Source organism: Cherax quadricarinatus, chromosome 37, assembly GCF_038502225.1.
Source record: "Cherax quadricarinatus isolate ZL_2023a chromosome 37, ASM3850222v1, whole genome shotgun sequence".
In the NCBI taxonomy this organism is placed as follows: Eukaryota; Metazoa; Arthropoda; class Malacostraca; order Decapoda; family Parastacidae; genus Cherax; species Cherax quadricarinatus.
The window spans coordinates 5,385,971-5,407,349 of NC_091328.1; the positions used below are offsets into that span (position 1 = coordinate 5,385,971).

The 21,379-nt window shown below is 38.9% G+C and overlaps 1 protein-coding gene across 3 annotated transcripts; it reads left to right on the forward strand.

The window, feature by feature from the left end:
• Window positions 1-3,258: 3,258 nt before the first annotated feature.
• Sbat (LSMD1 domain-containing protein Sbat) lies at window positions 3,259-20,884 on the forward strand. Of its 3 annotated transcripts, none has more exons than XM_070091811.1 (6): window positions 3,259-3,486; window positions 5,074-5,223; window positions 9,942-10,095; window positions 10,632-10,664; window positions 11,605-11,773; window positions 19,110-20,884. In XM_070091811.1, exons 2-5 carry the CDS (start codon window positions 5,125-5,127, stop codon window positions 11,727-11,729), a joined length of 411 nt encoding a protein of 136 aa, XP_069947912.1. In that variant the 5' UTR covers window positions 3,259-3,486; window positions 5,074-5,124; the 3' UTR covers window positions 11,730-11,773; window positions 19,110-20,884. The 3 variants fall into 3 exon arrangements, with proteins under 3 accessions (XP_069947912.1, XP_053651883.1, XP_053651889.1); XM_053795908.2 differs by having other exon boundaries at window positions 3,264-3,486; window positions 20,274-20,884; XM_053795914.2 differs by lacking the exon at window positions 10,632-10,664 and having other exon boundaries at window positions 3,280-3,486; window positions 20,274-20,884.
• Window positions 20,885-21,379: the final 495 nt, after the last annotated feature.

Sequence of the window (21,379 nt, forward strand, 5' to 3'; positions counted from 1 at the left end):
TAACACCAGATATGCTGCAGAGTGGTTGGACCGAACTGGACTATCGCATCGATGTTTGCTGAGCAACCAGAGGGGAGCACATTGAGTGTCTTTTAATGCTACCTTGTACCACTTGAAATTGAATGAAATCCTGCATTTGAAGCTACTAGCTGTGAAAGATTATAGTTGTTACATGTTTGAAGTCGGGGAGTGTTTTTGTGGACACCCCATACTCTTCACCCATGCTGATCTCTGATCAGACATGTTACTCCTTTTAGCACGTCCTGCCCTGCAGTGCTATATGACCCTTGTGGGTTTAGTGCTTGATTATAATTAGTTCTCACTCTCCTGTGAGGATAGACCCTTTCATATGGGGAATAAGTCTTCATTATTGCCTTGGGCTGTAATTGGCCTAAACTTTCCCCACCATCAGATGCAGTGGAAAGTTTGCCATGCCTTTACTGTGCCTGGAAACATGTATTAATTTGTCTCTAGGCCCTCGCAACCCCTATTCTAAATAATATGCTCTCCTCAAAGGACCCTTGTGGCTTAGTGCTTCTTTTTGATTATAATAAATCTCAAAGGAGATTCCTTGATGTCAGTGAAAGGCTCTAACAAGGAACTAGGTCTTCCCTCTTCCTTGGATCAAATCTGCATGCTTTCTAGATGCTGTATGATCCCTGGGCAGCAGTGTATAACCCTAGTGTGTGTAGCGCTTTTTGATAATGTATGATCCCTGAAGGTTTAGCACTCCCCAAGAACGTGAGTATTTAGCTGTGCTTTTTGAGTGGTTACATTATTAATCTGTGCTCCAGTTCCCCGAATTAAGCCTGAATGCCTTCCACATCCCCCCCCAGGCGCTGTATAATCCTCCGGGTTTAGCGCTTCCCCCTTGATTATAATAATAATAATAATACATTATTAATGCCATGCTCATCCTGTGAGCAGTAGCATTGAGAACACGTAAGTCTCTATCTAGCTAGTCTTTCCATTTTGGTTGAGGTTTTTTCCATGAAAGAAGACTGGGCTCGATACTGCGTAAGTTACTAGTGGTCCTAAAAACCTAGCTGGAAGATCAATAAGTTTGACTTGCGCCAGCCTTCATTGAAAATGGATGGACGTCTCGCCCTCGCCTAAGCATCGGTGACAAATTTCACTCTTCTCTGGGATGTTTGTCCTCGGTTTACTTTGCCTACTGGGCAACTTCCAGATGCAGCACCTTTTCATCAGCTCAGTTTTAGCCAGTGTGGAAAATTTTGGATTTTCCTAAATACAGCATGTGTAAATTTGAATAATACAATGGCTGTGTAATGAAATGTGATGCTGATTCGACCCTTTCGAAAAATTTCTAGGGGGGGAGGGGTGGAGAAGAGCTGCTGAGTGGTTTGGAGAGAGACCATATTGAATTTAATGTGTGAACACTGGATCAAATTCTGCTATTAATCCAGAGTCCTCTGAAGCCAACTTAAGGGTGTTTTGGCCTGAATTTGTAATTAGAAACCCATATTAATGTTCCCTGCTGAAGAATTGGGACAGGAAATTCGCGGGACCTCAAAAATTACATGTGGATGGCAAAAAATAAGGGATGCAACATTACTCACAGGGAAGTGCACCATTAGTCCTTGCATTTAGATCACTAGCTGGCCAGTGTATGGTCTAGGTGTTAGGCAGGTGTTAAGATAAGATTTCGTTCGGATTTTTAACCCCGGAGGGTTAGCCACCCAGGATAACCCAAAAAAGTCAGTGCATCATCAAGGGCTGTAACTTATTTCCATTGGGGTCCTTAATCTTGTCCCCCAGGATGCGACCCACACCAGTCGACTAACACCCAGGTACCTATTTGCTGCTAGGTGAACAGGGCAATAGGTGTAAGGAAACGTGTCGAAATGTTTCCACCCGCCGGGAATCGAACCCGGGCCCTCCGTGTGTGAAGCGGGAGCTTTAGCCACCAGGCCACCAGGTGTGCTCCATCTACAGTAATTAAATGGTAAGTATTAATATGAATATTTTGTGTATCCAGCAAGTAAACCAAAGTAACATACAGTCCACATACCTTTAATTACCAGAGTAGCTGGTTTTATTATTATAATTATTAATTTAATATCAGGTCTAGCTTTTTGTCAAAGTGGTGAAGAAGTGGGCAGTCAAAGGAGTGGCAATTCAGCGACCTACTGTGACTAAGTCCCACTTTCCTCAACCCTATTACTTGCAGGTAATAATTCAGGTAATGCCCTGTAAGCCTCCTGCAGGTGATTTGCTAGCATAATATTCAAAGTCAGCTCCATGTTTCAGCTCTTCGGATATTTCTCCCCTCAAGGAAGGTTCCTTGATGTTGGTGAGGGGCTCTTGATTTAGGGAATTGGATCTGTGCTCCAGTTCCCCGAATTAAGCCTGAATGCCTTCCACATTCCCCCCCCCCGGCGCTGTATAATCCTCCGGGTTTAGCGCTTCCCCCTTGATTATAATAATAATAATAATTCGGATATTTCTTTAACGATTTTAGTGAGAAGCCGGTACCTGAACTCAGTAAGTGCTTAGCGAGGAAGTCCACTTGATCTGTTGAGGAACTTATATTTTCTGTTTCTGTTCACAAAGGAACTCCTGTACGCTTTTCTTTCATGGCCCAGCTTTGGGAAATATCTCTTCTGCTTACATCAGGAAGGTTTCAATAATAATATATTAAAAGGCCCCCAAGGGAAACAAGTTACTTTGACTATTTTGGGTTATCCTTGCAAAGCTGTGGGACACTTGTGGGTTTAGCGCTTAGTTATTATGATAATAATAATAGGTTATCCTAGGTAATTTGCGTTATGTATGATAATTGTACTTATGTGTACCACTGCCTATATAAACACCGAATGTCCGTGGTTCAATCCCCGGCCGGGTAGAAACACTGGGCATATTTCCTTACATCTTCTGTCCCTGTTCACCTAGAGTATAGCCCTTAGTGTTTTAATAATAATAATAATAATAATAATAATAATAATAATAATAATAATAATAATAATAATAGTAATAAAGATCCCAATGGAAATAAGTCACTCTGACTTTTTTTTGGGTTATCCTAGGTTCTGTACATATATGCTGCTATGTATGGTAATCTAAGTAACTGTATCTGTGTATACCTGAATATTTACTTAATAATAATAATAATGATATTCACCTAGCAGTAAGTAGGTATTTGGGTGTTAGTCGACCGTGTGGGTCACATCCTGAGGGATAACATTGAGGACCATAGTGGAAATAAGACAGACATTCTTAGATGAAACACTGACTTTCTTGGGTTATCCTGGGTGACTAATCCTCCAGGTTAAGACTCCGAAAATCCGTATAAGTTGTATCATGTACTTGCAGAAATGTGTTTTTGTTTATTATTGTTATTATTGATATCTTAAACAGGGTTCAATACCCAGCAAGTTGTCAGTGGCCCTTCCATCCCAACAACAGCACTCAGGTACTTGGGTGTTAGTTACCTTGCCCCTGCTGTCCCTGTTCATCAAATAGTCAGTAAGTATCTGGGTGTTAATTGACTGTGGGGACAGGATTTACTGAATCTGTCAGAAATGCTCTGCATAATCAGGGATTTTCTGTAAAAATATGCCCATAATGTCAACCATTATTATTATTATAATCAAGGGGGAAGCGCTAAACCCGGAGGATTATACAGCGCCTGGGGGGGGGGGATGTGGAAGGCATTCAGGCTTAATTCGGGGAACTGGAGCACAGATCCAATTCCCTAAATCAAGAGCCCCTCACCAACATCAAGGAACCTTCCCTGAGGGGAAATAATGTCAACCAGATCTGTATCATATATTTGTACAAAGAATTACGATGATGGTGGGGTAATAATTCATGTTTGCCATGATGATATATTAGACACATGTGCAACACTTGGGTGTCTTTAATGAAGAAACGTTTCGCCACACACTGGCTTCATCAGTCCATACGAAGGAGAATGGTGAAGAACAGGAGGAGTTTAAGGTAATCAGTCCCTCATCCTTGAGTTGATGTAGTCAGTCCATCAATCTTGTAGCAGTCGTAGGTGGTGTCACATATGACCAGTGTGGAAGTAGGTCGTGCCCAAGGGTTAGGCAAGTTGAAGAATTCCCTGTATTAAGATCCATGATGTTGCTGTGTCAGACAGGAATGTAGATGAATGGTTCAGAGAACCAACAAGTTGATGTGTCTAATTTTTCAACTTGTTGGTTCTCTGAACCATTCATCTGCATGTTTGTCATATAATAAATAACATTGCTGTACACTAACGGCCCCCTTCAAGGCTGGTGACATTGCAGATCTGGAGAGTGTACAAAGAACTTTCACTGCACATTTTAGCACAATAAGGCACCAAAATTACTGGGAATGGTTGAAGGTCCTTGATCTGTTTTCCCTGGAATGCAGGCGAGAGAGAGATACATGATAATATACACTTGGAAGGTCCTGGAGGGATTGGTACCAAACCTGCAAACAAAAATCACTCCCTATGAAAGCAAAAGACTCGGCAGGAGATGCAACATTCCTCCAGTGAAAAGCAGGGGCGCCACGAGTACACTTGAGAGACAATACAATGAGTGTCTGGGGTCCAAGACTGTTCAACTGCCTCCTAGCCTACATAAGGGGGATTACCAATAGACCCCTGGTTGTCTTCAAGAAGGCACTGGACAGGCACCTAAAGTCAGTACCTGACCAATCGGGCTGTGGTTCGTACGTCATCTTGAGTGCGGCCAGTAGTTACGTAACAGCTTGGTTGATCAGACCCTGATCCACTGTGAGGCCTGGTCTCAGACTGAGCCACGGGGGTTTGACCCCCGAAACCCTCTCCAGGTAAACCTAATGACCCATAAGGATTTAGCAGAGAATTGTGTATGAATAGAATTTTGGGATGGGGGTAGGGACTGTATGACCCTTGTGGGTTTAGTGCTTAGTTTTTATTATAATACTACTACTACTAATAATAAACAGTCTTATTTTTAGCATGAAGTTGTAGTGGTGATCAGATAAGATTGGAAATAAAAAATGAAATAGTGGTCCTAGAAAAATTACACAGTGGTTTAGACAGGATTATAATTTAATTTGTATTTTTTTTTTTTACAGGAAATGATTCTGCACTAAAATATTGTAAAAGTTGTATACTGTACCACAAAAATGAAAACTAGTGGAGATTTCCGTGATCACCTCGTGGACCTCACAGAGACTGGGAACAAAGCGGGAGATTTAAACATAGATAAACAACCACAACGCAAGGTGAGATATTAGACTGCTTCTTCAGATTGTGTATATTTAATTTTCAATGCAGCATAAATTTTTGTTTTTAGATTTTACTTTACTAGAGCTCAGGTCTAGTTGCATAAAATGATTACAGTACCCAACAAATTTTAACTTTTTATCCAATTCAGAAACCCAGTTTATTTTAGGCTAACTTTGATGCACTGACCACGAATCTAAGCATGTTTAGTTTACCACATAAACTATTTTCAAAATTTTTTGATTAATATTTTGGCTATTTAAGGTTGAAGAAGCACATGATATGTTGCTTAGCAATCATAGGTATTGTATTATGCAAGGATATAGAGTGGGGTGTATGCAATGGCAACAACTAATCTTTCTTAATGTAAATTCATTATACGTATTCTGTACGCATAACAAAAATCTCCCTGTAGACATACAAGTATACTTACATCACAGCTTTCAGATTTTTTTTGCTTGTGTTCAGTATCGTTCTTTCACACCAGTGTCCAACAGTAGCTGACCATCAAACTGATCATCAGATTTTCCTTATATCACTTCTTCCTGATGGTTGTCTTCATGAAACTGTTTACCATGGGGGTTCTGTTTCACAGAAACTTTGTGTTGTAGCAAAACTAAGTTCAGATTTGAATTCAGCTTCACAAATTTAGTTAGAAACATTTGTTTTTAAACTTTTTTTTTTTTTCAACAAGTCGGCCGTCTCCCACCGAGGCAGGGTGACCCAAAAAAGAAAGAAAATCCCCAAAAAGAAAATACTTTCATCATCATTCAACACTTTCACCACACTCACACATTATCACTGTTTTTGCAGAGGTGCTCAGAATACAACAGTTTAGAAGCATACACATATAAAGATACACAACATATCCCTCCAAACTGCCAATATCCCAAACCCCTCCTTTAAAGTGCAGGCATTGTACTTCCCATTTCCAGGACTCAAGTCCGACTATATGAAAATAACCGGTTTCCCTGAATCCCTTCACTAAATATTACCCTGCTCACACTCCAACAGATCGTCAGGTCCCAAGTACCATTCGTCTCCATTCACTCCTATCTAACACGCTCATGTACGCTTGCTGGAAGTCCAAGCCCCTTGCCCACAAAACCTCCTTTACCCGCTCTCTCCAACCCTTTCGAGGATGACCCCTACCCCGCGTTCCTTCCCCTATTCAAATTCAAATTCAAAGTTTATTCTCTATAAGGATTACAATGTTGAGTTTACAGAAATTTGGTTATTGTTTGGTTTACATGTAGTAAAATTGTGATTACAGAGTGTACCACTAGAACGCTTAGCATGGCTAGGCATTTCGGGCATACTTAGTTTTATTCTTAATTGTAAAATATTACAAATTATGAGGTAAGTTGGTATTATGGCTAAGTGACTAAATACTAGTTTATGAGTTTAGCAATGTGAATGCTTTTGTTTTGGCACAGTATATAGTTTCAGTATTGGAGTATCACAGGATTCATTATTTTAAGACTGAGATTAATATTTCTGTTTATGGTCAAATGAGTGAGCGAGTGTAAGTGTGAACCACCAGGTGGTATTCGTGTAGTTAGTTGACGGGGTGTATCAGGGAGATAAGATGTTTTCTAATGGTAGTTTTGAAGGTGATGAATGTGTCTGCAGTTCTAGAGTTCTCAGGTAGGGTATTCCAGATTTTAGGGCCTTTGACATACATTGAATTTTTGTAAAGGTTTAGTCGGACACGGGGAATGTCGTAGAGATGTTTGTATGCTTTCCATGTCATTCTACTTTGATCCATTCTCTGTAAATGACCAAACCACCTCAACAACCCCTCTTCTGCTCTCTGACTAATACTTTTATTAACTCCACACCTTTTCCTAATTTCCACACTCCGAATTTTCTGCATAATATTTACACCACACATTGCCCTTAAACAGGACATCTCCACTGCCTCCAATCATCTATTGGCTGCTGCATTTACCACCCAAGCTTCACATCCATATAAGAGTGTTGGTACCACTATACTTTCATACATTCCCTTCTTTGCCTCCATAGATAACGTTTTTTGACTCCACATATACCTCAACGCACCACTCACCTTTTTTCCCTCATCAATTCTATGATTAACCTCATCCTTCATAAATCCATCCGCCGACACGTCAACTCCCAAGTATCTAAAAACATTCACTTCTTCCATACTCCTCCTCCCCAATTTGATATCCAATTTTTCTTTATCTAAATCATTTGATACCCTCATTACCTTACTCTTTTCTATGTTCACTTTCAACTTTCTACCTTTACACACATTCCCAAACTCATCCACTAACCTTTGCAATTTTTCTTTAGAATCTCCCATAAGCACAGTATCATCAGCAAAAAGTAACTGTGTCAATTCCCATTTTGAATTTGATTCCCCAAAATTTAATCCCACCCCTCTCCCGAATGCCCTAGCATTTACTTCCTTTACAACCCCATCTTTAAATACATGTATATTAAACTACCATGGTGACATTACACATCCCTGTCTAAGACCTACTTTTACTGGGAAGTAGTCTTCCTCTCTTCTACACACCCTAACCTGAGCCTCACTATCCTCATAAAAACTCTTTACAGCATTTAATAACTTACCACCTATTCCATATACTTGCAACATCTGCCACATTGCTCCTCTATCCACTCTATCATATGCCTTTTCTAAATCTATAAATGCAATAAAAACTTCCCTACCTTTATCTAAATACTGTTCACATATATGCTTCAATATAAACACTTGATCTACACATCCCCTACCCACTCTGAAACCTCCTTGCTCATCTGAAATCCTACATTCTGTCTTACCTCTAATTCTTTCAGTTATAATCCTACCGTACACTTTTCCTGGTATACTCAGTAAACTTATTCCTCTATAATTTTTACAGTCTCTTTTGTCCCCTTTCCCTTTATATAAAGGGACTATACATGCTCTCCGCCAATCCCTAGGTACCTTCCCCTCTTTCATACATTTATTAAACAAAAGTACCAACCACTCCAACACTATATCCCCCCCCTGCTTTTAACATTTCTGTCATGATCCCATCAGTTCCAGCTGCTTTACCCCCTTTCATTCTACGTAATGCCTCGTGTGCCTCCACCACACTTACATTCTGCTCTTCTTCACTCCTAAAAGATGGTATACATCCCTGACCAGTGCATGAAATTACTGCCTCTGTTTCTTCCTTAACATTTAAAAGTTCCTCAAAATATTCTCGCCATCTACCTAATACCTCCATCTCCCCATCTACTAACTCCCCTACTCTGTTTTTAACTGACAAATCCATACTTTCCCTAGGATTTCTTAACTTGTTTAACTCACTCCAAAATTTTTTCTTATTTTCATAAAAATTTCTTGACTGTGCCTCTCCCACTCTATCATCTGCTCTCCTTTTGCACTCTCTCACCACTCTCTTTACCTTTCTTTTACTCTCCATATACTCTGCTCTTCTTATAACACTTCTGCTTTGTAAAAACCTCTCATAAGCTACCTTTTTCTCTTTTATCACACCCTTTACTTCATCATTCCACCAATCACTCCTCTTTCCTCCTGCCCCCACCCTCCTATAACCACAAACTTCTGCCCCACATTCTAATACTGCATTTTTAAAACTATTCCAACCCTCTTCAACCCCCCCACTACTCATCTTTGCACTAGCCCACCTTTCTGCCAATAGTCGCTTATATCTCACCCGAACTTCCTCCTCCCTTAGTTTATACACTTTCACCTCCCTCTTACTTGTTGTTGCCACCTTCTTCTTTTCCCATCTACCTCTTACTCTAACTGTAGCTACAACTAAATAATGATCCGATATATCAGTTGCCCCTCTATAAACATGTACATCCTGGAGCCTACCCATCAACCTTTTATCCACCAATACATAATCTAATAAACTACTTTCATTACGTGCTACATCATACCTTGTATATTTATTTGTCCTCTTTTTCATAAAATATGTATTACTTATTACCAAATCTCTTTCTGCACATAGCTCAATTAAAGGCTCCCCATTTACATTTACTTCTGTCACTCCAAATTTACCTACTACTCCCTCCATAACATTTTTACCCACTTTAGCATTGAAATCCCCAACCACCATTACTCTCACACTTGATTCAAAAGTCCCCACGCATTCACTCAACATTTCCCCAAATCTCTCTCTCTCTCCTCTACACTTCTCTCTTCTTTATTATCACACTGGCCGATTCCCGGCAAGGCAGGGTGGCCTGAAAAAAAAAAACTTTCACCATCATTCACTCCATCACTGTCTTGCCAGAAGGCAGTGATGGAGTGAATGATGGTGAAAGTTTTTAAATATATATTGAAATCATTGTTGTCTTGTTGTATTTCTAGGAGTTGGAGGCACCTACACTAAATTAACTTTACAACTCTGAGAATTGAACCTAATTACAAAGAACAAATTTTCTACTTCTAGAAATTGTATATATCATCATGATATTATTTTTACTTTTATATGCAATTAGGTTTCAAAGTTCTATGCTAGTAGCATAGGGAAGAGAGAGGAAGGGAAGCAAAAGAAAGGGATGAAGTTGAGAGAGGGAGGGGAAGAGAGAGAGTTTTAATTATTATCTTGCAGATTTGATTTAGTGTGATGGTGTTAACAGCTAGACCCTGGCTTCAGATACAGTATACTACTTTAAGCATTAAGGTGAATCAAATATAATTTCTGCCACTTTTTTTTCCTCCTGCTTGCAGAGTACTCCTGGTCGCATGAAGCTTGAGAAGTGGCTTCATTCATCCATGAAGATTGAAATGACTGATGGTCGTACTCTAGTTGGATCCTTTGTATGTACCGATCGAGATAATAACATTATTCTTGGATCTTGTACAGAACATCTCAGACCAGATGGTAGGTAATAAAGTTTGCACACTTGAATCTTTATTAAGTACCAAAATGCTTTAATAATATTAAACACATAAAATAAATACAATGAACTTCGTATAGTAGTTGTACATATATATGCATAATGGAGAGGCAGTAGATGGGCTAAAAGTTTATATGCTGTTCTTAAATGCTTATAACTAGTATTTCCTTGATACACAATGGAAATGAAAGGGAGAGGGAGGGAACAAGAGAGAGAGAGAGAGAGAGAGAGAGAGAGAGAGAGAGAGAGAGAGAGAGAGAGAGAGAGAGAGAGAGAGAACAAACTTGCACAGCTCATTCTTCAATATTTATAAACAGGATACTATATATTAACATGTCATAATAATAACTGGGGAAAAATGTATGCATGTCATCGTTCCCCAATAAAAGAATTGACTTCATAAAGTATCGTTCATGATCAGTGTAAAAAATTACTTGCATGAACAGTATGCAGAACTTATTGGCAAATATAAGGCTGTCATAATCACATTTTCTATATTTTTCTATTTCGACCCCCCAAGAGCTGGAGACGACCCTCTTAAGGACATATACAGGTACAGTATATAAATATATTTTTTAAATTACTGTTAGATATAAGATGAATAATTATTTGTGGCAGTACCTACTTATACATAGCTACAGAAGCAGAGCTGTGCACTGGAGTATTTTATAATTGGTAAATTTTTATCAGACAACAATCTAACCTTGCCTAAATATTGTTAGAGAAAATTTTCTGAAAATCATATGGATAAATGAACAGAATCTGTGAGTATGAGCAGAAATCTATCAGTCTGTTAGTTATGCTCTCCTGCACACTTATTTTTCCCTGATTGTCTCCTTCTTCACAGACATTGTATAACCACAGTGTTGAGCACTTCATGATTATAATTTTCCTGCACTCTTATTACAGGTACATTATATTTATGGGGAGGAGTGCTAAACCTGCAGGGTCATACAGCACCTGTGGAATGAGAGGCAATCAGATGGGATACTAGGTGCAGATTAATAGATGAAAAACCTCTCACTGTCATCAAGGAATCTCCCTAGAGGGAAAATGGTCCATAAAAAGTGAGCGCTGAATGACATTTTTGGCGTTTTCTTGTAAATAATAGTGTAATAATTATAGTTCATAAAGTGAAGAAATGGTTCTTCAGAAAAGGAAGAGTTAAGAGCAGATTCATACAAGAGATGCCTTCCATAGTGGTAAAAATATATAGGTAAAGAAAATAGAAGGAACCATAGTGGTAAAAATATATTAAAAAAACAAACAAACAAACAAACTGTTGAAACAAGTACAGTATTGTATTCGGCTGGCTTCCTCCATGATATTGGTACTCTCATGGATGACTAAGGCCAGCCTCTACTACCTCAATACTTACGGTCTTGTTCATATATTAGGAATGACTTTATTCACTACATATCCATAACCGAGGCATCATTGTTACATGCACATTATTGTAACATTAATGTATATAAACCGCTTATTTATTGTAGAGGATGGACGAGAGGAGGAGCCAAGAGTCTTGGGGCTAGCTATGATTCCTGGGAGGCATATTGTTTCAATCTGCATTGATGAAGCTTCCCAGCCTCCCCAGCCCCCTACAAGCTTATATACATAACACTGGTGTTTCGGAGCAAGCAGCTGCTGGTCTGCATGAATATGGTAAATTTCATTTTGCATTTGTGAAAAATTACAAAAAAGTAGATGTCAATACTTGACACTTTGCCAAAATAGAAAAAATGTTACACTGTACAGTACATCATGATACAACTATATTGGCAGTTCTAATAAAAAGTCAGTTAAGGTATAAATTGTAAATCATACCTTTGCTGAACTATTCAGCATATTATGATGAACCAATTTTCAACTTTATTTAATTTGCAAATTTTAGAATTTTCTCATATTTTTTAGGGTGTCACTATACAATTTTTGTTTCTCCATGTGGTACAAATGATGTAATTTACATGTAAGAAAACTTTGGTAGGCACACAAGAAAGCCACTAATTATGCAGTGCATTATGGGCAAACTAATCCTAATGCTTAAATGTTATTTAAGATCCACTTCACACCTATAAACTTTGATTTTTTTTTTTTTAAGGCTTGGACACCACACAGCACCTCCATACTGTGTTCCAATTTTAGCATAATATGTATTGCATATAGCTTTCCACCATCTTTCAGTTTTATATTTGAAAGCTATTTTATGGTTTATTCAACCAGTGGAAGATATACTAGGAGAAAAGGTGATGGTATGTGCCTTCCACTTAGTCTTAGTTGATAAGAGAACCTAGCACTTTTGGGGGTGTCATTTTGGATTGTGTAGTAGCAGACCTGGAGAATATACAGAGAGTTTTCTCTTGATGTTTAAGTACAATAAAGCACTTAAATTACTGGGAATGGTTGAGGTCCACTGACCTGTACTCCTTGGAATGCAGGCAAGATACATGATAATATACACTTGGGAAATCTTAAGAGGGACTAGTTCCAAATCTGCACGTGAAAATCACTCCCTACGAAATTAAAAGACTGCAAGTGGTGCAACATCCTCCCCAGTGAAAAGCAGGGGGACCACAAGTACACTAAGAGACAACACAATAAGTGCCATGGGCCCAAGACTGTTTAACTGCTTCCCAGCATACATGAGGGGGATTATTATTTTCTTTCAACACATCAGCCGTATCCCACCGAGGCGGGGTGGCCCAAAAGGAAAAACAAAAGTTTCTCCTTTTACATTTAGTAATATATACAGGAGAAGGGGTTACTAGCCCCCCGCTCCCGGCATTCTAGTTGCCTCTTACAACACGCATGGCGTACGGAGGAAGAATTCTGTTCCACTTCCCCATGGAGATAAGAGGAAATAAACAAGAACAAGAACTAGAAAGAAAATAAAAGAAAACCCAGAGGGGTATGTATATATACGCCTGTACATGCATGTGTAGTGTGACCTAAGTGTAAGTAGAAGTAGCAAGATGTACCTGAAATCTTGCATGTTCATGAGACAGAAAAAAGGACACCAGCAATCCTACCATCATGTAAAACAATTACAGGCTTTCGTTTTACACTCACTTGGCAGGACGGTAGTACCTCCCTGGGCGGTTGCTGTCTACCAACCTACTACCTATTGGGGATTATTATTATTATTATTATTATAATGAAAGCCAAGTGCTAATGTGGGGGATTACCAATAGACCCCTGGCTGTCTTCAAGAGGGAACTGGACAGGCCCCTAAAGCCAGTTCCTGACCAACTGGGCTGTAGTTCATACGTCAGTTTGCATGCAGCCAGCAGTAACAGCCTGGTTTATCAGGCCCTGATCCACTGCAAGGCCTGGTCATGGACTGGGCCGCAGGGGCATTGACCCTTGACCACTCTCCAGGTATACCTCCAGCAACTACAGTGGACCCTCGACCAACGATATTAATCCGTTCCTGAGAGCTCATCGTTAATCGAAATTACCGTTAGTCAAGCTAATTTTCCCTACAAGAAATAATGGAAATCAAATTAATCCGTGCAAGACACCCAAAAGTATTGAAAAAAAAAATTTTTTACCACATGAAATATTAATTTTAATACATACAAACTGAAGAAGACATGTACAATTACATGACACTTACCTTTATTGAAGATCTGGTGATGATTAATGGGATGGGAGGGGAGAGTGTGGATGGTGTTAGTGTTTAGAAGGGGAATCCCCTTCCATTAGGACTTGAGGTGTCAAGTCCTTTTCCGGGGTTACTTCCCTTCTTCTTTTAATGCCACTAGGACCAGCTTGAGAGTCACTGGACCTCTGTTGCACAACATATCTGTCCATAGAGGCCTGTACCTCCCGTTCCTTTATAACATTCCCAAAGTGTTTCACAACATTGTCAGTGTCACAATTAAACACTTGTTCAGGTTTCAATTCTTCACTCTCTATGTACAACTTGAATTCCTGCACATATTTTTCAGCTGCTTTTTGGTCCGAACTGGCAGCCTCACCATGCCTTATCACACTATGTATGCCACTACGATTCTTAAATCTCTCAAACCAACCTTTGCTGGCCTTAAATTCACTCACATTACCACTAGTTGCAGGCATTTTTCTAATTAAATTGTCATGCAACTTCCTAGCCTTTTCACATATGATCGCTTGAAAGATGCTATCTCCTGCTATCTGTTTTTCGTTTATCCACACCAATAACAGTCTCTCAACATCTTCTATCACTTGCGATCTCAATTTCGAAAACATAGTTGCACCTTTGGCAAGAACAGCTTCCTTGATTGCCGTTTTCTTGGCCACAATAGTAGCGATGGTTGATTGGGGTTTTGTGTACAACCTGGCCAGCTCGGAGACACGCACTCCACTTTCATACTTAGCAATGATCTCTTTCTTCATATCCATGGTAATTCTCACCCTTTTTGCTGAAGGGTTGGCACTAGAAGCTTTCTTGGGGCCCATGGTGACTTACTTTGCAGGTGCAATCACTATAAACGCTGTGATAATATGAAATGTTCCGATTGTATGTTTGGATGGGACCGCGGTGGCTGGCTGGCTTGTAAACACTGGGCACAAGTGGACGTGTCTCGAATGGAACGAATCGTGTTGGTCGAAATTTTTAGAGCTAGTCGAAGCAAAAATTTTGCGTTAAAATGTATCGCTAGTCGGATTTAACATTAGACGATGCCATCGTTGGTCGAGGGTCCACTGTACTTGGGTACAGCATTAGAATATGATGACAGTGACCAAGGAAGCAGTGACTTGATATACTGTCCTTATACATCCGTATAACTTCAAAAAGTCCTTTAATTGTCCAGCACTTATGGAATTAAGATTTAACCCATAAACGGTCCAAACGTATATATACATTCACTACCGTACTGCCCCAACTTTTTTGAGAAAAAAAAAAAAACGTTTTTAATAAGAAAAAAGAGCATATGGTACCCAGGCATCTCCAATTATTTTAATATTGTGCACAGTGAGTGCTCACACCCATTCTCACATGTCTAGGCGACTCAGGCTTATCATAGCAATGTTAAATGTAGGATGCATAAAACGTATATATACGTTTGGAGCACTAGCGGTAAAAACGTATATATACGTTTGGACTGTTTATGGGTTAAGATTAAGATTTTTTTTTTTTTACATTAAGGATAATCTTTTCTTTCTTTCTTTCAACGTACCAGCCGAATCCCACTGAGGTGGGGTGGCTCAAAAGGAAAAACGAAAGTTTCTCCTTTTAAATTTAGTAATACAGTGGACCCCCGCATAACGATGGCATCACATAGCGATTTTTCCGCATACCGATTACTTTTATCGCAAAATTTTTGCCGCGCATACCGATTAAAAACCCGCTTACCGATTTTCGTCCGAGACGCGTCCAATGTGCCCTCACATGTGCCGGCCGTCCCATTGTTTACCAGCCAGCCTCCGCGGTAACATCCAAGCATACACTCGGAATATTTCGTATTATTACAGTGTTTTCGGTGCTGTTTCTGGAAAATAAGTGACCATGGGCCCCAAGAAAGCTTCTAGTGCCAACCCTGTGGTAGAAAGGGTGAGAATTAGTATGGAAATTAAGAAAGATTTTGAAGGGTTTGGGGCTAACCCTGAGAAGCCTATGCCAGTTGTGGAATCCATTGTGCCTACTTCAAAGATTAAGGAAATGTGTGCACAGTGGGTTGAACTGCAAACCTTTATAGATGAAAATCACCCTGACACAGCTGTTGCAAGCCGTGCTGGTGACTATTTCAATGACAATGTTATGGCCCATTTTAGGAAAGTCTTGAAGGAACGGGAGGTACAGAGCTCTATGGACAGATTTGTTGTGCGACAGAGGTCCAGTGACTCTCAAGCTGGTCCTAGTGGCATTAAAAGAAGAAGGGAAGTAACCCCAGAAAAGGACTTGCTACCTCAAGTCCTAATGGAAGGGGATTCCCCTTCTAAACAGTAAGAAGATAATGCTCTCCCCTCCTCCCATCCCATCAATCATCACCAGATCTTCAATAAAAGTAAGTGTCATTTAATTGTGCATGCCTTTTTCAGTTTGTGTGTATTAAAATTAACATTTCATGTGGTAAAAAAAAATTTTTTTCATACTTTTGGGCGTCTTGCACGGATTAATTTTATTTCCATTATTTCTTATGGGGAAAATTCATTCGCATAACGATTATTTCGCATAACGATGAGCCCTCTTGCACGGATTAAAATCGTTAACCGGGGGTCCACTGTACATGTATATACAGGAGAAATGGTTACTAGCCCCTTGCTCCCGGCATTTTAGTCGCCTCTTATGACACGCATGGCTTACGGAGGAAGAATTCTGTTCCACTTCCCCATGGAGATAAGAGGAAATAAACAAGAACAAGAACTAGAAAGAAAATAGAAGAAAACCCAGAGGGGTATGTATATATATGCTTGTACATGTATGTGTAGTGTGACCTAAGTGTAAGTAGAAGTAGCAAGATGTACCTGAAATCTTGCATGTTTATTTTTTTTTTTATTATCACACTGGCCGATTCCCACCAGGGCAGGGTGGCCCGAAAAAGAAAAACTTTCACCATCATTCACTCCATCACTGTCTTGCCAGAAGGGTGCTTTACACTACAGTTTTTAAACTGCAACATTAACACCCCTCATTCAGAGCGCAGGCACTGTACTTCCCATCTCCAGGACTCAAGTCCGGCCTGCCGGTTTCCCTGAGCCCCTTCATAAATGTTACTTTGCTCACACTTCAACAGCACGTCAAGTATTAAAAACCATTTGTCTCCATTCACTCCTATCAAACACGCTCATGCATGCCTGCTGTAAGTCCAAGCCCCTCGCACACAAAACCTCCTTTACCCCCTCCCTCCAACCTTTCCTAGGCCGACCCCTACCCCGCCTTCCTTCCACTACAGACTGATACACTCTTGAAGTCATTCTGTTTCGCTCCATTCTCTCTACATGTCCAACCACCTCAACAACCCTTCCTCAGCCCTCTGGACAACAGTTTTGGTAATCCCGCAATCCTACCATCATGTAAAACAATTACAGGCTTTCGTTTTACACTCACTTGGCAGGACAGTAGTACCTACCTGGGCGGTTGCTGTCTTATCAACCTACTACCTAGAATTAAGGATAATATCTAGTGTAAATACACAAGTTGAATACAACCAGGGCCAGTGCAAGGTGAACCTCTCAAACACCATTATGTATTATATTCATGGGAAGTACTAACCCTTATTGGGGTTACACAGCACCTGGGGAATGGGAAGTAATCAGACTTGATCCAAGGAATGTTAATCAATTTATGGGGAAGCATTAAAACAATAAGGTTAATACAGTGCTTTGATTTGAGAAAGCAAGGTTAGTGCTTTCTCAAATCAAGATTTTTTTCACCAGTACTCAGATCAGTGCCATTAGTCTGAGCCATTGAGAGTAATTTAAAAAAAAAAAAAAATAGACCCTGCTGTGGAAAATTAGGCCAGTAGCAGAACAAGTGTCAGTCTGCAGGTTCTTTGCCCTGAGAATTCTAATGTCCAGGGATACAGCAAAATATAATTTCTTTTTACCTACTGAAAATGGGACAGTCATTGTTGTACATGAAGTATGATGGATTTGTAGATTCAAATTTCTAGATTGCTTGTAATGCACCTTTGGAAGTCTGAAACAAGAGGCAGACATGATTGCAATGTGTTTGACAATGGAGAGCAGTGCATACTACCATGTGGTGAAAATAATGATTGACCAGAAAATATACATAATTACTTTTTTGGAGAAAAAGCCACATACTTAACCCTATCTTGGGATTTGAAACAATTAGCACATATGCTGTAGCTTGCAAATGGGGGCTAAAGATGTTCAAGAGAGCACATGAGTCCATAACAGACGTGGAAACAGATAGGAGCAAACATTGAATCAGTGTTATTTCTCAGAGGAAGGAAAAATGAATATATATAAGATTGAATGTAGAGGAGGTAAATTAAGTGGCTACCAAAACTCAAACAAACGAGGTGAGAGTTAATGACAAAACTGAATAGTGATTCCTTTTACCTTAAAAGTAGTTAACTTTGATGGGAAATATCTCTATCTAAACCACAATTAAAAATAGTATGGTCATTCAGGTTTGATTTTAGAAAAGATTGGGATACTCCGACTGCTTGGTCTTTTCTTAAGAATAAAAATTATTAATTTATAAATTTATTTCAAAGAATGAGTGTTTAACAGTGGTATATGAAGTTCCATTAAACTATGGATTACAGCTTTTCCATAAACAAGCTTTTTAATTTTAAAAGCACATAATCAACTATTATAATACAGTGGACCCCCGCTTAACGATCACCTCCAAATGCGACCAATTATGTAAGTGTATTTATGTAAGTGCGTTTGTTTAAAAGCACATAATCATACTATTATAATATTCCTTTCCAAAGAACTTATACAGTATTAGTTAAAATTCTATTCCTTGTAACTTAAATATACATAGGGTGCAATGAGTAATAAATTACTAGCATTATCAGTGAACTGACTCACAAGCACTGTCCAGTTTGTCTGCCAGCTTCAGGACAGAAGACATTTTTAACTGTTAATCTTAGCATCTGCCAAGATGTTATTACTATATTATTACCTACAGAAAATAATTTCTATATTTATCTCAATAATTAGTAGGTTAGCAAGGAAGTTGAATTAACATCTTTGAAGGATATTCTTTGGAATGTCACACTGCCAATTTAGGTATTCACACTGTATATAGATATATGCCTATTTTTTAATTTCCAAATGGCAGTTCTGTGCAGAATTTATAGGTGCAAGTTTTTTGATTGCATAATAAATTTCCTTTTTAATCCAACACACTTGGTTTTATACTTGCACACCAATTTCAATAATAGAAAGACATCATGGTTCATGTGTGAGGTACTCCCTTAATTATTCAGTCAAGTTCTCTTTTTATTCATCCACATCTTTTATACCAAAATTTTTAATACCCTTGTACATTGTAATTGCCTTTGAATATTAATCCTACTTTTTTTTTTTCAACAAGGTGGCCGTCTCCCACCGAGGCAGGGTGACCCAAAAAGAAAGAAAATCCCCAAAAAGAAAGTATACTTTCATCATCATTCAACACTATCACCTCACTCACACATAATCACTGTCTTTGCAGAGGCACCCAGATACAACAGTTTAGAAGCATATATAGATATATAACATACCCCTCCAAACTGCCAATATCCCAACCCCTCCTACATATTATAATCAAGGGGGAGCACTAAACCCGTAGGATTATGCAGGGAATGTGGAAGGTATTCAAGCTTAATTTTACGTAAATCAATGAATAGTTCAGATACGTGATGACTAACATGAATACACATTACAAATTCTTTAATTTATATTTTTGGGGATTTATGAGTTTTGTTAATGTGCAAGGAGTCTTGTAGACAGTATTTGGTTTAATTGGAAATTTAGTTTATTAAAATTTTCAAAATTTTATATAACCCAAGCTGCCTCTAAACCCTCCCAATAACCATTCCAGGCAGGGGTGGAACCAGAATTTCTATACTGGGAGGTTCTTGAGATTGGCTCTCTGGTTGGAAAGGCTAAGGGCTACTTGAAACAACATTACTATTTTTATTGGGAAGGGGCTGAAGGTATTTTTGGGGGCATAATATTCCCACCAGATACTGCTCAAACAAAGCCTCCTCATTGCAATATAAAAGGGTTGGTATCACTGTACTCTGGTACATTATATATTGAGGGAAAATTAGGAAAACTTGGATTTTAACGTATAAGCTTATCTATGGTTTGCCTTACTTTCATAGACTCGTCCACTTCCAGGTATCTAAGAACATCTATTTCTGCTATACATATAATTTTTATTGCCTAAACTTTGTTGCTTTTATTACCTCTATCTTTTTTACATTCTTTTAATTTCTTTCTTGCATTCAAATTTAGTGCTTTTTCTGTACATAAAAATAAGCTAGAATAATTTTTTTTTTTTACACACTGTCAAACTTGTGCAACTTCTCTTTATACATCTCTCCCCAACACTAAAATATACGGTTGATCTTGAACAACATGGGTTTGAACTGTGCGGGTCCACCTATACATGGATTTTTTCAGCTGACATATTGGAAAATTATTTGGAGATTTGCAATCATAAAAATTAAGAAAAAGTTAGGTATGTCACACACAATCACTGTCTTTGCAGAGGTGTGCAGATATGACAGTTCAGGTGTTACTCCAAACAGGCCTCATGGTGGAATCAGAGACTGATCAACCATTCTGTTACTGCTGGCTGCATGCACACTGACGTACGAACCACAACCCGGCTGGTCAGGTACTGACTTTAGGTGCCTGTCCAGTGCCTTCTTGAAGACAGCCAGGTCTTTTGGAAATCCCCCTTATGTATGCTGGGAGGCAGTTGAACAGTCTTGGGCCCTGGACAGTTGTTGTGTTGTCTCTCTGTGTACTTGTGGCACCCCTGCTTTTCATTGGGGGAATGTTGCATCTCCTGCCAAGTGCTACTTCAGAAAATTTTTAGCCAGTTTTAATAATGCATAAAATGAAACAAGCATATACACTTCTTGTTGCTTATTCCTGGCTGAGATATTTGAATATCAGGTGTTGAACGGTCTCTTTTTTTAACTAACTTTCTCATGGAGAGAGAACTGTGAAAACTTAAGCTGTTGAAGTTCACTTACAGCCACAGAACTTATTTCTTGGGGATGCAAGGACGCCATGATTAAATTATTTAAATTTTCTGTAAATTATAAACCGAAAAAACTATGAATTAAATAAAATAGCTGGAAGCACGATAATGATCTAATTCTAAACTATCACATTCAAGAATATGGTACATACATGGTTTTTAAGCACAACACATGTCACCAAGTCAAAAAGAAACACTATCTTACACTTATGACAGTGCTCTCTCTACCGAGCGTGCAGCGTCTTATCTCAGACGTGCGCATGCGCACAACAGCCAAAGACCAAGTCGCTGGAACCGTGAAGTGCACAGTTCCATACAAGGATTTTTGTAATTTTTTCATGTACTAGAGGATGACTACTGACATTAAGCTTAAGGATTATATAATGTACAGGTCTAAAGAAAGAATTAAAGAAAAAAAAGACTCATTATATTGAATGTTATCAATAATATCGAGTGAAAATAGGGGGTGCTGCAGTTCAGCAGTGCCTATACATGAGCCGCCACTGGCTTTAAGCTCATTATTTATATGTTACATAAAAGATATTTTCTTACATTTTAATGTGGTAAAAAGAAGTTTCATATGAATATACATAAACTAGATAAAT

What these genes read in the sequence shown, in the direction of transcription:
- Sbat (XM_070091811.1), top strand. Translation starts at nt 5,125, where the DNA reads ATGAAAACTAGTGGAGATTTCCGTGATCACCTCGTGGACCTCACAGAG. An exon ending in ATAAACAACCACAACGCAAG is followed by an intron (nt 5,224 to 9,941) that starts GTGAGATATTAG and finishes TCCTGCTTGCAG; the next exon opens with AGTACTCCTGGTCGCATGAA. An exon ending in CCTCTTAAGGACATATACAG is followed by an intron (nt 10,665 to 11,604) that starts GTACAGTATATA and finishes TATTTATTGTAG; the next exon opens with AGGATGGACGAGAGGAGGAG.